This window comes from Eubalaena glacialis, chromosome 4, assembly GCF_028564815.1.
Source record: "Eubalaena glacialis isolate mEubGla1 chromosome 4, mEubGla1.1.hap2.+ XY, whole genome shotgun sequence".
In the NCBI taxonomy this organism is placed as follows: domain Eukaryota; kingdom Metazoa; phylum Chordata; class Mammalia; order Artiodactyla; family Balaenidae; genus Eubalaena; species Eubalaena glacialis.
In genome coordinates, this window is record NC_083719.1 from 183,185,071 (window position 1) to 183,201,795 (window position 16,725).

At 60.5% G+C, this 16,725-nt stretch overlaps 1 protein-coding gene across 6 annotated transcripts in view; it reads right to left on the reverse strand.

The window, feature by feature from the left end:
• KDM4B (lysine demethylase 4B) overlaps positions 1 to 16,725 on the reverse strand; it is a 140,785-nt gene that overhangs the window by 20,331 nt on the left and 103,729 nt on the right. For 3 of the 6 annotated variants that reach the window (XR_009700881.1, XM_061190683.1, XM_061190685.1), the window contains exons 10-12: positions 11,948 to 12,144; positions 4,114 to 4,215; positions 3,566 to 3,765 (exon numbers count right to left, since the gene is read on the reverse strand). Coding sequence is in view for 5 of the 6 variants with exons in the window: in XM_061190683.1 (XP_061046666.1) it covers positions 3,566 to 3,765; positions 4,114 to 4,215; positions 11,948 to 12,144 (499 nt within the window). In the remaining variant the exon portion in view is untranslated. The other 3 variants (XM_061190684.1, XM_061190689.1, XM_061190687.1) reach the window with 3 other exon arrangements.

Below are 16,725 nucleotides of genomic sequence, written 5' to 3' on the forward strand. Positions count from 1 at the left end.
GCTGAGGCCCTGGGAGGGGGACAGAGTGGCTGCAGATGCCAGGAAGGAGGGCACACATCCTGCAGGGTTTGGTCTACAGCAGCATGTTTTACTCTCAATGGACACAGAAACCACCCCCACCCCGCCCCGTTTAGGTAACAATCTGCTTAGAAAAGGGAAAACCAGAGAGGAACCGGGCCTTCGCCGTGCGTGAGCCTGAGGCCAGCTCTTGGGATCCCGAGACACCAAGGCACAGTGTCCCTGTGACGGGGCCGGGTCCAAGCAGGAGGTGACGGGGCATGGGGGGTGCAGCTGTCTCTATAAACAGTCGATGGGTTTAGGCGAAGGTTCATTTTAACTTAATTCAATTAATGAAAAGAGAGCCATTATTCCTTTGCTAAGCAGTTGGGTAAACGGTGTGTCTACTCTTGCTGGCTGCCCTGCACCCAGCCTCAGGCCGGCAGCCCCTTGTGCCTGCTCGAGAGGGAGGAGAGATGCGCGTGGTCGCAACGCATCCTTCCCACCCTTCCCAGGAGGGGTCCCGCTAAAACCCTTGTCTCTCGGGACCGTCTGAACTGGTCGGCCCAGGAGCCCCCGCCCTGGCTGGCCCCCGACGGGCTGACTCCACTCCTGGAAAAAGCCGCTTCGGGCTGAAGCCAAGACCCTTGGGACGGGCGTCCTCCCACAGGCCCCGAGTGGGGTGTGCGTCCTCTCCTTTTACCCTCCAACATCCCCACTGGCCTGCCGAGGCGGCGTCCAGGGCCTGGGTCCCCAAATTTCAACCTGGACTCTTTATTTCCACCTGCTTTTTCTCCCACTTAACCCCGCCCCCGTGAGAGCACCGATGCCCCCTGGCAACTTTGCAAGGTGCCACCTGGGGCGGCCCGGGTGCAGAGCCCAGCCTGCTCCTGCCCCACCCCACGCAGCCCACCCTGGGGGCAGGGCGGTCACCACCCCAGTCCTTGCCAGTCACACCAGGGACACCCGCCGAGTCTCCCAACTGCTTGGGCCAGAACCCCAACCTAGCCATGTCAACGACTGTCCTAACCTCCCTACAGCTCAGCTCCACAGCCTCTAGAGTCAGATGCAAACGCTTCACCTGCTGATGCGACTCGGGGCCCTGGATCCCAGAGCCCACGGCAGAGGGTCCATCATTCACCCACCGCAGCCCATGCTCTGACTCGCCCCACGGAACTGGGGCCCGGAGCACTCACAACACAGGCACAGAGCCGGAAGGACCACGTGCCCCTCCCAGCTGTAGACCACCCGGTCCGAGGGAGCCCCTTTTGGTTTTGGCATGTTTACTCTGTTACAGGCTAAACTGTGTCCCCCAGATTCCTATGTGGAAGTCCTAACCCCGGGGCCTCAGGATGCAGCCGCATTTGGAAACAGTCATTGCTAATGTCATGAGTTAATAAGATGAGGTCATTAGGGTGGGCCCTCATCCAATGTGACCAGTGTCCTTCTGAAAGGCGAAATGCAGACAGACTGGCACACAGGGAGAGACCGTATGAGCGTGAAGGTGGCCTACGAGCCAAGGAGAGAAGCCTGGAACAGACCCCCCCTTTCGCGGTCTCAGAAGGAACCAGCCTTGCCCACACCCTGACCTCGGACTTCCTGCCTCCAGACCGAGAGACAATGAACCTCGGTTCCTGAAGCCCTGTGTCGGGTACTTTGTCACACGGCAGCCCCAGCAGACTCGAATGCTTCCCTAAACAGTCCAGTGTCTGCCTGGCGTGTTTTCTGAACTTTAAGTAAACGGGACATGGGGCGTGGGTGCCCGTGTGACATTCGGGGCTGCATGTGAGGGTCGCCCCGGGGAAGAGCAGTGGCCTTCACTGAAGCCCAGGACACTGTCCTTGCTCCTGCCTGCAAGCCGCTGGCCGGTCACGTAGCCCTGATCTCTCCTGACCCCTCCTCCTCGGCCCTTGCTCTCTCCAGCTGCATCGAAATCAACATCCCCAAGGCCGCTGGCCAGCACCTATGCAGGGAGTCCCCCTGACACGTGCAGCCCCGTTTACATTACAGCTCCTCTTGTCTTTCAAAAACGTCTCTTAATTTTCTCCATAAAGGTCTTTTATTTTCTGTTAGATCAGTTCCAGCCTGCCATCACCCTCTGGATGCTTTCATTATAGGTAGGATCTTCTTCAAAACCATGTGTTCTGTGAACGCCCGTATGTGACAAGTGTGGTGCGGCTCTGTGTGTCCAGCCCGTTTCTGGCAACTCCGCTAGCTCCCTGCGTCACCAGGCCTCAGCCTCTGGGTCCATTTCCATGGGGTGATCGTGCCTGCGCACAGACTGTGCCGACGCACACCCCCTCCCCGCCCCTGGCCGCCTGTGTCTTGCCTCCCCGGACTGTCCAGACCCTCCCGTGTGGAGCGGGCTGTTTCGTGATGCCCACCGGGCAAGTGGCATGCCAGCCTGTCTGAGACAGGCCAGCACGCAATTTACCCAGGAAACTTTCCAGTCTTCCCTGCCTCCAGCTCCTGGGGGCCCCCCGCAGGGACACTCCCCCTTCCAGCCTGTGGGAACATCGGGGGCATGCGCCTGCCCCTCTCGGTGCCTGGTGGACAGTCACCTCGAATGCCACATCATCTGTGACACCAGCCACAAGCACTCCGGGGAGGGCCTGACCCCAAGCCAGGCAGAGCTGTGCTGGCTCACCTGCTCCAAGACACAGTCCCGAAGAGGAACCCTCCAGCGACCTATGGCCTGTGATGGGGGTGTGAGGCACTGCTGCCTGGCCATCTGCCACCGGCCCCCCCAGCCCCGCCCGGCCCCTCCTTTACACCTGGGGGGCAGCTGCTAGGTGCAAACGTGTGAGCAGCTGAAGCTGCAAATTAGGAAAATGAAACCAGCCGTGGAAAAGAAAAAGGAGCACCATAAAACACGGGAGTGGGGAACGTTCAAACGCTCACGGAGTGATATTCCGCGACTAACGGGCCCCAGGCAGTGTAAAGGGTACGGTTCTGAGACATGCCCACCACGGTGCCCAGATACATTTTTTTTTTGTTCAACGCCAGCCTGCAGGTGGGGCATCCCCACTGCAGGCACGTCCAGCATCTGGCTGCAAACAGCAGGCCATCCCCTTTCCCAACAGAGCAGAGAACACCTCTGTTACGGACTCAGTGTCTGTGTCCCCCCAAGTTCATGCTGAGCCCCACCCCTCAGTGGGCTGGTTGGGAGGTGACTGGGTCATGAGGGTGGGGCCCTGGCGAAGGATCAGTGACCTTAGAGGCCAGAGGGCTCACTGGCTCTCTCTTCCCCCTGAGGACACAGTGACAGAGGGTCACATGCAAACCGGGAGGTGGGCCCTCGCCAGCACCAGGCCACACCAGCACCCTGATCTCCCAGCCTCCAGCGCCGAGGAATAAAGCCTGTTGTTTCAAGCTGCCCACCTGTGGATTCTGTTTCAGCAGCTGGATGGACTGGGACAGCCTCTCTTCAGTTTCTGGGAGAAGAGGGACTTTTCACAGCACTCCCAGAACGCACATTTTTAGAAAACGCCCTCCCTGCCCACAAGGCACATGGATCGGATTCTGAAAGCGCAGGGCCTGGACAGCACAGGCACCAAGCAGGACTGACCTTCGGAGCCCTCGGCCTCCCGGCCCTGCGGCAGCGGCTGGGATTCCTCCTCCTCCTCCTCGGGGTCGGCCTCTGGTGTGGCCTCCTCCTTCATGCCGCCACCGGCCTCCTCCAGGAGGGCCGTCCCAGCTGCCCCCTCGCCAGGAGACTTGGGGTCATCCGGCTTGGGCTTCTTGGGCTGGCTCCGCTTCCGGTGAGACCTGGAGAGGGAGGCTCATCAGACGGGAGGCGAAACAACGGAGGGGAGAAGCCCTGGTCTGTGCGCCCTGTCCAGCAGACAGAGCCCCCCGGAGGCCCGGGGAAGCGGGGGCCCTGGGTGGGGTTGGCTCCTGGGGGCAGGGGCGGTGGAGGGAGAGAGGCCTGGGGGAGGGGAGGGGATGGCAAGGGGGGTGTCAAGCGCGTGCCGATGGCAGCTGGAGATGGGATGGCGGGACGGATGGGCTCCAGGAGCCTCTGTGTGGTGGGGCGGGAGACACGGGGAGCGTGGGCTCAGATGGAAACAGCAGCTCGTGGAAAATGCCTGCGCGACAGACAAAAGGTGCACTTACGACAGCCCCGGCCTCCTGGTCTGCTCTCTCTTCCTCTCTAGACTTGGTTTCCTCTCCTCCTCAGTCTTTTTCCAGTGTCTGTTTTCTTTCAGACTAATTTGTCTAGAACGTAAACGTCAGGGGGTTTTTCTCTAGGACTCGTGTTAACTCCCTAGACGCTCCGCCGCAGGGCCTCGCGGGGCCCCGGGCTCTCCCTGCATCCTCTCCACCTGCAGGAGCTCCGAGCCCAGAGCCCGCGGCGGCCCCTTCTCTAAGCTGCACCCCGGCCCCCCTCACCTCCTGCCCACGCCGGCCTCCAGGGCGGGGCCCCGGGCTCAGGGGCTGCGACAGTCCCCGGACGGGATGGAGGGCGGTCCTCGGGCCCCAAGTGAGAATCCCAGCTGAGGCTGAGCTGTGGCTTCTTAGTGAAAATGAGGGGGAATTGGGGTTAAAAAGGAAGAAAGGAAAGCGACAAAGGGAGGGGGGCTGCAGGTTAGTGGCCAGGGCACCCCTGCCAGGTCCTGGGGGGACGTCCCTGCCGGTTCCTGGAAACTTTCCAGGGAGGGGACAGTGCAGCTTTGAGACCTCAGGAGGTGTGTGACTGGCCCGGGAGCTGATGCAGGGGCCAGGGCGGTGGAGGGGCTCAGCCTTGGGCAGGGGGCACCAGGATAGCCACAGGCTCCGGGTCTCACAGCCGAGGGGGTGTTTTGGAGAGAGCTGTTGGCGCTGGCCGCGGCTTCCCTCCCCCAGGGAGCTCTCCATGTGGCCCCAGTGGGGTCAGACACCAAGACCTTATAGGAGACCCTACAGGGTCCCTGGCAGCCACACCTCCAAGGACCAAGTGCTCACCAAGGGGAAGCAGGGCTGTCTGACTGGGGACAGGTGGGCAGGGAGGCCCCGAGGGCTCCAGATGCCAGGACCCCCATCCTCCCAGGGGCGTCTGCAGCAGGACGCTGGGGCCTCACGGCTTCCTTGCTGCCTCCCTGCCCGACGCCGCTGGCCCCTGGGGTGCCTCCTTCTAACTGTCCCCTGACGCTAACCGCTAACCACTGCCGGTCCCTTGCTGCTCAGCTGCCTAACTCGAGGGCCCCTGCCTCTGTGCCCTGAGCCCAGGCAATGCCTGGCACACGACAAGCCCTACTTGATGTCTGCAGCATGAACCACCCTGATGACCAAAGGTGGAAAGCAGGGAGCATTCCGGGGAGGGCGCGTCATGGGCAGAGGCATGGCATCACACACAGCATGGCGTGCAAGGGCGCACTGCGAGGGGGAGGGGTGGAGGAGGACAGGCGGGCGGGGACGGGCGGGGGGTCGGCAACAGATGGGGGCGGGAGGGGGCACGAAAGACTCAGGCCTCCCCGGGTACACTCTCCACAGCGAGCGAGTTGGGGAAATGCCGGGTGCAGCCCCGACGCGGACACAGGCGGGAAGCTCCGGGCTTTTCCCCAGCTGTCATCCGGAGGCTTCTCTCGGGGTCTGGGAATGTTGCAGGGCCGGGTGCCCACAAGCGAACCCCCGTGCTGGCCCCAGCACCCAGCAGAGGGGCACCCTCCTACCGCCAACTCACCTGGCCTCGGTTTCCTGCAGATGCCCCGCTCCTCACCCCCTCTCCGGCCCTCCCCCACCCCCACCAACCCGGAACTGGCCCGGAGGCCACTTCTGCCCCTGCCCGCCTCAGGGTCCCCAGAGAGCCCAGGTCTTCCTCGGCCCCCGACACACCAGTGGGCTCAGAGCTCTGCCCCCAGCACCAAACCCCCAGCAGCCACCGGGCCGCACTAACGCAGGGACCCCCCCCCCCCCGAACGGGTGGAACTAGGTGCAGAGACGTAGGCGAAGGGACAGGCCCTACTGCAGAGGGGAAAGCGAGGTGAACGCCGGCATGCAAAGGAGAATCTGTTTTGTGAGAACATAAGCTGGGAAATAACACCAGGGGAATCTGGGGTTGACTTGCTGACAGCTGTGGGGAGCTGTGCGCACACCCTAATCGCAGTCTGGCAGTAACAGCATCCCCTGGGCCTGCTCCCCAGATGCGATGCCTTCCCCTCTTTTAGCCATTTCTTCCTGTATTGACTTCCATGTGTCTCCTCACGCTGCTGCTGTTTTTTGGTTCTGGCTTCTCTGCTGAGTTGCCAGCACAGACACTTAGGCTGTGGCCATCCTGCCCACCTCAACCCCTCCTGGCGTCTCTCCCATTTTGGTAGTGGTGAGATTCTATATTACATTTTTCTGATCCTGTAAACATAGTTCATCCGTGAGCAACAGAGCTGCTCGCACTGCATTCTTTGCTCGCTCCTTCTGGAGTCAGTAACTGGCCCCCTCTCTTAGACGCTTAGCTTTCTTGGTTATCTCCAAGATCTTGGTGTGGCCTCCTAGGCAGGGGTCACATGCTCCTCAATGACACCCTGAGGCCCTCCTCTTATCTTGAGACTGCTTTGGACTCTCCTGAGTTGGACCCGGTTTCCTTGATCCCATGTCTTCCTTGGTTGATGCCCTTGTTTAGCTGGAGCACATCCTCCAGCAGCTTTCTCAGAAAGGAGGGGGAACCTGGGACTTTGCTTGTCTAAAAAGATCTTTATTCCCTTCCCGTACGAAGTTGGTAATTTGGCCGGTATTTCTGGGCTGAAATGATTGCTCTCCTGACCTTTAAGACCCTTTTCCTTTGTCTATTAGCTTGTAGCATCATGATCGCCAAGTCCAGTGCTGTTTGGGCCCCTCACTCTTTACGTTGACCTGTTTGTTTGTTCCAGAGGCTTTGCAATCTTCTGTTTAACCTGAGTTGTGAAAAGTCTGCATTCTAGATTTCCTCAAGCTGGCTCCCAAACCACCTCTTACATTCCTTTGCTCTCTTTTAAATTTTTTTTTTTTTAGTCGCGTTGGGTCTTCATTGCTGTGCATGGGCTCCCTCTAGTTGCAGCGAGCAGGGGCCACTCCTCGCCACGGTGCGCGGGCCTCTCACCGCGGCGGCCCACCCTCGTTGAGGAGCACGGGCTCCAGGCGTGTGGGCCTCAGCAGTTGTGGCTTGCAGGCTCCAGGGCACAGGCTCAGTAGTGGTGGCACACGACAAGGCACAGCCTCAACAGTTGTGGCTCAGCTGTTCCGTGGCATGTGGGATCCTCCCGGACCAGGGAACGAACCCATGTCCCCTGCATTGGCAGGCAGACTCCCAACCACTGAGCCACTAGGGAAGTCCTTTGCTCTCTTTTAAATGTCCAAGAGCCATCTCTTTCCTAAAAGCCTTTTTGTTTATACAGCAGATTCTTCCATAAATGCCAAGTCACCTGCCCTCTCCGAGGAGAAGTTAGTTTTCTTCTGCTCACTGAATGGCCTCTCCTGTGGGGTCCCGCTTTTCTTTCTTTTCTTTGAGACTCTTTCACATTGAGTTTCCTCAGGGGTTTAGGGACCCCTGGCTGTGATGTACAAAGGACTAAGATGTTCGTTGGTAGCTGTGTGTAAGCAGGGCTCCTAGAAGGGGAGCGGGCAGGTGGGAGCCCTGTCACTTCACGGGGGACCCCCGATATCACATGTGTGGCTTTGTTCTGTTGGGCCACTCTGACCCGGCCCCACGGTTGGGGATATGTGAGGCTGGCAGGTCCGATCTCACCAGCAGTAGGGCCAGCGCCTTCTGCTGGGGGATGGGGTGGAGGAGGAGGCCCTGAGCCCAGCCCTGATGCCTCCAGCACACCGCGGTCCCCGCCCCAGCAGGCGCCCGTGCCTGAGTCCCAGGCCTTGTGGCGTGAACCAGCCCGCTCCCCGTCTGCAGGTCCACGGACTCGAGTTTTCTCTGTGCTGCAGAGTCAGGTGTCACTTGCCCATCTTTTCCTTCCTTCAGAGTCTGCCGAGGCTGCTCGCCCCCTCTCCTCTTCCCTGTCCCTCCTTTACAGTCGTTCTCGTGGCGTTTCAGAGGAGGGTGGACACAAACGTGCACTTTACCTGCCAGGCTTAACGGGATGTCACTCGGTGAAGATGATAAGAATCAAGTATTGGTACCGAGTCCAAATCCCTACACTGATATTTCCAAGATGGGAGCAGGTGTCCTTGGACCTCAGGTGGCAGGAGAAGCAGAGTGAGGGGGCTCACTGAAGGGCCCAGGGCACACAGCCCCCTTGGGCATCCCAAGGCGGGGCTGTTGCCCAGAACTTCTGACTCCCCAGGGGGGACTTAGGGTTTCCTGGCCAGGAGTCGCAGCCCCTTCCTCCAGCGTTCCCTGCCCCACAGTGAGTAGGTGTGGCGTTCAGTGGGTTTTCTGGTGAAGTCACAGGGACCACAAGCTCCTGGGGCCGCAGGGGCTGGCAGGCCCCACAGTCATGGCCCCTTCTGAGTGGCCAGGAGCTGCACTGGGGGAAAGGGCTCAGGAGCGCGGCAGGGTCAGGGTGGCTGGAAGGAGTGGGTTGGAGGCACAGTCGTGTACAGCCTGGCCAGGGCATCAGGCACAGGGGGAGAGGGGAGACCAGACTGGCTCCTCGCGGGTCTGGGGGCAGCAGAGGGGGATGTGCTCCCTGGCTCCTTGTTTCCATGGTGACCGAGGATGGGAGGTGGAGAGGTGGTGGGCGGGAGCTGCTGGGCTGGGCGAGCAGGGCTAGCGGGCTCTAGCCTCCTGTGTGGGCAGCTGGAGGTCCCGCCACGGGGAGAAGCAGAAGCTGGGGAGGGACGGGGCCCCGTGGGTCCGGAGAGGAGCACGCTTCCCCTCCCCCACTTCCCTCCAAGCCCGGCTGCTCAGATGCTCTGCACAGGGTGCGTGTGGGTGTCCAGCAGAGCACACACCTGCTGGAACACGTGGGCAACGCGGAGCATTCCTTGAAGCTCTCCTTGGAAATAATCAGGAGCCGAGAAGAAAACACAGTCTGCATACGGAGGAAGGCTGCTCAGGCAGGCAGGAGCAGGGGAGGGGAGCAAGGCGAAGACGTCAGTTGGGCAGGGGTCCCACCTGGCGGCGACGGTGAGGGGGCCACACAGCACGGTCACAGGTTACAGGCCCTGTTTGGCACGGGGCGGGGTCAGTTCACCTGACAAGATTTAGGCGTGGAAGGTAAATCCACGGGAGGGCGTCATTTTCTCCCAAAGGAGCCAACACCTGCCTCTGCTCTGAGGTGACATCTGGGGCGGGGTGCAGGGGGCCATCAGGAAGGCTGGGCCCTCGAGGGGCGGGGGCCTGGCTGAGCCCGTCTGAGTGACGACCAAGGAATGGATGCAGCATCCCAAAGGAGAAGGCAAGGCTGCACAGGGATGGGGGCGCGGGAGGGTGCCCATAGCAGGCAGACGAGGAGCCCACCCCAATGCCAAGCCCTCGGGAAGGGACACTGGGAGATGTCTGGGGACATCTGTGGTCGTCTCACTGGGGGGCTGCTCCTGGCATCAAGTGGGCGGGGGTGGGGCTGCTGCTCAACCCCTCCCAGTGCCTGGGACAGCCGCCCACAGAGGATGTCAGCAGTGCCGAGGGGAGACCCTGGTCTAGGGACAGAGCCAGATTTGCCCCCATCCCCTATCCGGCCGAGGCAAGGATGCTAGGGTGGTGCCGCCCCTCCCCCCAAACCAACTCCCCAACAAGGGAGGCTCAGGGGAGCCGGCAGCCCTGGAGACAAGGCACAGCTGGCCACGTGGCCAGGAAAGAAAGTCACAAGGGACTCCTGAGGGCCACTGCCACTGGGGGTGGGGCGGGGGCAGCGGCTTCCAGCTTGGCACTGGGCCTCCAAATGTGAGTCCCCAATCAGCCTCTTAAGAGAAAGCCCCCCCAACCAATGACTTTTTAAAAAGGTGGGGGTATCAGCCTTATTTTACATACTAAAGGCTTTAAAGAAAATTGCATCCTTGGGAACACGACTTAATTTGTTATTCAGTCCCAGGTCGGCACACAGGGAGGGGAGGTGGGAGAGAGGGACGTTCCAGAAAGGACGTGTGCTGTGCAACATGACGAGGGGACAGGGAGGGGGTACGGGGCTCTTTGCGCACAGAAGGTTCCGGCTAAGGCCCGGCGGCGCGGCCGGGTCCCTCCTCTGGGCAGGCTCCTCTGACAGCCTCTAATCCCATTCCATCCTGGAATGAGGCCTCAGTCCTTGGCAGTCACTCTGTTGACCAATTAGTCTGAGCCATCACCAATCAACCATTATGCAAATGCAGGATCCGGCCTGGGAGCCAGCCAGCCCACTCCGCTCCCTCCCTCGGGAAAGACCGGGAAAGAGCGGGAGCTGCAGCAGATCAGCCTCACCAAGGAGGTACTTTTCGTGAGGAACACACAGGAGAGCGGAAAGTCAAAAGGAGAGACAACAAAAGAAATCAGAAAAGAGAGACACCTTCACGTGGGCTGTCAGGAGCAGATGGGAAAGCATCCCGGAGCTGAGAGAACATTCTCAGAGAGGGGCCTCGGGTGGGGAAAACACGCAGATGAGGGCGCGTAGAAAGGAGAACAGGCCCAGTGGGGAGACGGTTCTGGGCTGGGCGTGACCGCTTGGCCAGGATGATTTTTCCCAGTTTCTGCAGAGCGCTGGGGTGCCACCAAGGATGCACTGCCCAAGGAACACACTGGCCAAGGCCCCACCCCTCAGGGACCAGGTCCTGGGGGAGGTGCCGTCCTTGACCAATGGGGACAAGACCCGCCAGCAGTGACCAAGGGCTACAGATGGAAACCTCACCCGAGGCCCAGATCCGACTGCAGCCTGTTTGTGCCGCCCACAAGCTAAGCATGATGTTTACATCTTTAAATGGTTCAAAAGTTAAAAGAATAATAACATTTTGTGGCATGTGAAAATGATATGAAATTCCCACTCCAGTGTCCATAGATAAAGTTTTATTGAGACTCGCCTCGCTCATTATTTACGGAATGTCTTACTGTCCAGGGCGACCGCCGTGGAGCCAAGTGGTCAAGGGAGAGCCCGCTGAGCCCTTGAAGCCCTAACACCAACACGAAGATGCTCTGGGCCGCCCCGCCCGCTCCAGCCATACCCCAGGCCTGGCGAGGACCTGCCGACCGTTCCTTGGGCACCAAGAAGGAATCTGTCTGAACCCTGTCCACAGACAGCTCAGGCCCCGAGAGCCTGGACGTTTCCCAGAGAAAGAGCACGATGGAGTCGGACGCTTCCGAGGCCGCACGGCACTGCCCCTCACTCCCCAGCTCCGCCACCCACATCCCTGTGGCCTCGGCGCAGACGCCAAGAGGGGGCGGCCACTCTGCCCTCTCCTTCCTCGCCGGACACCAGGCAGCGGCCGGGCAGGGACCACGCTGGGTGGAAGGTGGGCCGGGAGGGGGGGCCTCTGAGATGGAATGGGGTGGCAGAGGGCGTCCGGGGGACAGGTCTCTGTAGTCACCTCCGTGTCCGCGGATTCAAGCAACACGTTATCCGAGGCACCAGAACAAGCATCTACAGACGCAAACGGGCAGGGGCGTGGCTCTCACGGAGGGAGCTTGGGGCCTGTGCCCCACGGCTCCTGCCATAGCTCAGAGTCAAGAAGGGCCACATGGCCCCGACGCAGAAACAGGGCTCTCGCACCGGGGATAGCGGGATAGTGAGCCGGAAGCCTGAGAGGCACAGTGTGTGGGGTCCTGAGAGGGCAAAAAGGGCCCACCTCCCAGGAGCTGGCAGACAAGGAGTGGGTGGGAGCCTGAGTCCCCTGACAACACAGGCAGCGACGGCGGTGAGTCCCCAACATCCCGCGGAGGAAGGCAGGCCCGAGAAACACTCTGCCTCTGAAAGAGGGAGAAATGGAGGAGGGGGAGAGGGGAGGGGAGAAGGAAGGAGGAAGAGGAGGGGGCGGAAGAGGAGGGGGCGGGAGAGGAGCAGGAGCGAGGAGAAGAGAGGGCGTGGGGGACAGCCTGCAGCCCCGCCAGCGGGGGGCAGTGGGCCGGGGCCGCTGGCTGACTCACCTGCGGAGGAGCTTGGCCTTGAGCGAGGCCCGGGAGGCACTCCAGGTGCTCAGCTCGGGGCTGCTCAGGGCCGTGGGCCGCGTGTGGTCCAGCACCGTGAGGTCCTTGCCCTGCTTCCACAGCTCGTAGCGCTCCGGCTGCAGGATGCGCACAAAGACGTCCATGGAGATCTTGACCATGTCCTTCCGGCATGTGCACTGCGTGGGGGCAGGAGAGAGACCACTGAGCCCGCGGGCCAGTCACCCCACACCACGCAGGGCGCCTCGAGCCTACCCCATCCTCCCTAGAAATTCTCTCACGAGACAGGAAAGGGGGTCTTCTCATCCCGACGCGGGGGAAGGTGAGGCTGCTGCATCCCCCCAGTGGGAGCCTCTGGCCTTCCCCACGGAGTCGCACCCCCCAACCTGCACGTGGTCCACCACGGTGCCCCCAGCCGCTCAGGAGCCGAGGCCACATGCCCTGAGCTTCGGCCGCCTCGAGTCAGTTCAAACCAAAATCTCCCTCCTGTCAGACATGCGTACCCCCGACCAGGTAAAATGCACGTGGAATGTCTTATAACAGCGGTAATTCCAAAGGTTAGTTAGGAAGAGGGAAAAAGCTGTCAGCCCCCAAAGAGCAAACAAGGAAACAAATGTGATCTGGAGAAGGTGCTCCCCTGCCCCCGTGTCCCTGCCTTGGGCTTCGGGAGAGGAGGCTGGGGACCCAGGAGACTCAGCACCTGGCCCCAGGGCGGCCGGAACTCGCCTCAAGCCAATGCTGGCCTGGCTAGTAGAGTCCCTTGTGCCTGGGAGCTTCAAGCGCGGGACACACAAGCATAACGAGGACGGGCTGAGATGGGGTCCTTCCTCCCCCTCCTCTGCTGTCTAGACCCTGAAGACGTCTCCACACGCAAACCCCGCGTTCCGGGAGCCTGTCCCTCCATGCCACAGGGTCACAGTGGCCCCCAGGACTGGGCCTCGTGCAGGAGGCGCTCAGCCGTCCCAGAGGAGTTGGGGGCCAGAGAAGCCAGGCAAGGATTGCAGAAGCCGGGCTCGGGATGGCGAGCCCTCGATCAAGGGGAGGAAACCAGACAGCCCTGGTGTCCTAGTTACCTGCGGGCTAAGGCCAAGAGCAAGAGGGAAGGAGGGACCGAGGGCACCACTGGTCTAAGGGCAGGGCTGGCGAGCTGCCCACAAAGGACCAAGCAGTATAGATGCTTCCAGCTGTGCGGGTCACTGATCTCTGTTAACAATCTCTCACCTCTGTCGTCACTTGGGAGCAGCAAGACCAACTCGTAAACAAATGGGTGTGGACGAGTGCAGATAAAACTTTATTTACAAAAAAGGCAGAGGACCGGATGTGGCACAGGCCGAGGTTTGCCGGCTCCTGGTCTAGACTCTAGAGGACAAAGCAGCACCTGGCAGTGGGCAGCCACCTTCTGGGAGATGAGCTTCCCCAGGGGTGGCTCCACGAGGGACCTCGGGGTGGGCCTGACCCTGGGGGGCCGAGCTCGCCTCCCTCTGAAGGGGCACTGTCCTTGCTGTTCCCCAAACCACAGCTTAAAAAGTGTCTCTGGATTTTTTTTTTCCGGGCTGCGTGTGTGTGTGTGCACGCGCGCGCGTGTATGTATTTAGAATTGCGTATGCGTTTATTTTTCATCCCATGCAATTTCAAAGGACATTATGAACGTGTCTCCGTTTTAAATGCACATCTCGCCTCTGTTTACAACCACCCATCACTGCCACTTTCTCAAAGGAAATGAAGGAAGCGGAAGGAAAAGACTTAATCGAATGCAGCGATTATGTATCTTGCCCAACAAGCCCCTCCCGACTTCCCTCAATTGGCTCAGAAACAGCGAGATATTTATGACCCGGAGTCTGAGGCTGCTGGGGGTGGGTCCCGTGGCATCTCCTGCAGCCCCAGCGCCCCCATCCTGCCCGCTCCCAGGCCGCATCCGGGAGCTCAGCTTGGGGACAGCAATAGCCTGACCACACCACGTGGGAGGGAATATTTATGACCCAGCGACTCCCCGCAAACTCAATTCAGTTAATGAGAAATTGCGCAGCAGAGAAAGGCTGGCGGTGTAATTTGGCTGTGGAGTGGCGAGAGCACAGGTGGCACCCGGGTTCCAGATTCCTGGCCGGCCGCGGCCTCCCTGGCATCAACACCAACAGCAGCTTAAGGGATTTGTATCAAGCAGCCTTGCAATTGCTTTTCCTTAAGCAATTAAAAAAAGCACGTGTGTGCGCCGTGGAGGGGATGGGGGGGACCCGGAGCACATCGCCTGTGTCCCGGAGCCCGGCCCGCGCCCCTCGCCCAGCCAGGGCGCAGGGCTGGGAACACCCACCCTCACGTCTCCGTGGGGTTCTGGCTGAGGTGGGGTTTGTCGCTGGCGAGGACCGAGGTGTGGGGGGCATGGGCACCAGGGAGGAAACGGTGGGAAGAAGGCAAGGCCCCTTGGTCGTGGGGGACAGGAGGGACAGCCCCAGTTCAGGACACGGCAACAGTCACCTCCGTGGGCTCAGCAGCTGAGCACCACAGACCCATCGCCTTGTTTCAGCTCACAGTTTGGCAAAAGAATTTGCTAAGACCAGCGAAAAGATCCGGCTACCTAAAAGCAACTTCCAGGGGCTGCGCGCGCCAGACCCCCCCCACGGACCCTGCACCAGTGCCTTCTGATTTGTGGCCCCTGCCCAGCAGAACTGCCCGCGCCGCTGTTTCACTTCGGGCCTGCGAGTAAGCACGGGGGCTCTGAGCTGTAGGGCCGTCCTGGAAATGGGGCTCAGGGAGGGCGGGAGGCCGGGGGCTTGGGGCACAACCCTCAGGGCAGCACCCAGGGAGGGACTGCGTCCTCCCCTCCAGCCCGGCGGGCTCCCAGACCTTCCTGAGGACCTGCTGGAGTCACTAAGGCTGAGTGTCTGCTGCTGGCTCTCCAGCTCCCGAGCTCAGCAGCCCCATCAGCCGGAGACCAGCCGGAGTGTGCTCTCCCCGGGACCCGGCCTGGCTATTAGTTCTGATGGGGAAACCGGGCTCGAAGGGGAGGGAGGAGGCCTGAGCGCACCCCAGGGCCCTCTGTACCTTCAAGACTCAGCCACCAGAATCGCGTGGGGCAGGGCTCCCGCTCCACGAGCAGCTAGGTAATGAGGACGCTGAGCATCCTGCTCTAATCAGCCAAGGCGGGGTGGCTGGTGATCCCATTAGTGCCGAGGGGCCATCTGGGGACAGAAGGCGTAAAGGAAGAGGCGGGGGGCTCGGGGGGGGACATGCGCTGCTCATGGCCTGGGTCCCAGCACCAGCCTCTAAGGATGCGAGACAGGCTGCGCTCTCTGTGGGTCCCCACCCTGGGCCTGCCCGCCTGGCTGGGGGTCGGCCTCCCGCCCACAGGGCTCTCGGCCCCCATTGGCTCTGCCCCACCCCCAGATTCTGGGCCTGGAACGGTGGTCTCCCCGGGTGATGCGAGCAGAGGGAGGCGGCGCCCCGACGCTCAGGGCAGAACTGGCTCTCTGACGCAGCCTCTCATCAAGGGGGGCCTGACAGCCCCGAAAAGTGCACCTCAAAGAGCCCCTGACGGGGCCCCCGGTGGAGCTGCTGGCGCCAAGTTAATTAACGCGGGAGGAACGAGCTGTTTAAAGTGACAGTGGAGAGGAGACACAAGCTCCGCCCCCGCATACTCCCCAAGAGGAGGGGGGACAGGATGCCCCCCAGAAGCAGACACCAGCTGCCTGCCGAGCAAAAGGCTGGCAAGGAGGGCAAGGGTGCAGCCCTGACAAACCACAGGCGAGCCAGCAAGGCCCTTTCCTCCCCTCCCAAGGATGTGAAAAATCCAGACAAAGACCGTCTCTGCTTCATCACAGAGGGAAAAACGTGCGCATGCACACACGCGTGCACAGGCCTCAGGAAAACTCTAACCACAGGTCAACCTCTGTGGACCCCTGGGTAGCTGACAGAGCCACCCGACGGCCCTGTGTGGGCCTGGTGAGCCTTGGTCCTAAGCACCGATTCAACTACAGAAACGGTCTTACGATGGATCTGTTGTCAGAAGAAATACAAAACTCACAGTCAAGAATACACTAAAGCCCCAACTGTGACCAAAAACCTTTAGGGAAAGTCAAGGGCATTCATCAAAACCAACCACGGTTCTTTCAACGGGGGGAGGGAGGGTGTCAAACAATTTTGTGGTATTTGTTTTTCTAAATCTCTTTACTGAGCGGGTATATCATTTAAGTTGGTTGGGGGTGGGCAGATTATGAAATCTGGCCCACCACCTGTTTTTGTAAATAAAGTTTTATTGGCACACAGCCCGGCACACGGCCCTGCCCACGGCCCCACTGGTGCTGCTACAGCAGAGCTGAGCAGTTACACAGCAACTGGATGGCCCCCAAATCCACAAATATCCACTATCTTGTCCTTTACAGAGTTTACCAAACCTTGATTAAGTCACAGAATCATTTTCACAAGGTATCTTGAAGCCCTGACCCCGCAGTGTGTCTGTATCTGCAGAGAAGGAATTAGGAGGTGATGAAGCTTAAATGAGGTCATAAGGGTGGGGCCCTAATCCTATAGGACTAGTGTCCTTTTCAGAAGAGTAACAGAGACAGATCTGACCCCTGCCCCTGCTGCTCCCAGGTGAGGACACAGCAGGAAGCTGGCGGTCACGGGAAGCTGACCCCAGTGGCACCCTGATTTCAGGCTCCCAGCCTCCAGAAGTGTGAGGAATAAATGCCTGTTGTTTAAGCCGCCCAGTCCCTGGTACCATATTTCTGCAGCCTGAGCCGACAGAAGACAGGTGTCTGCCTGGA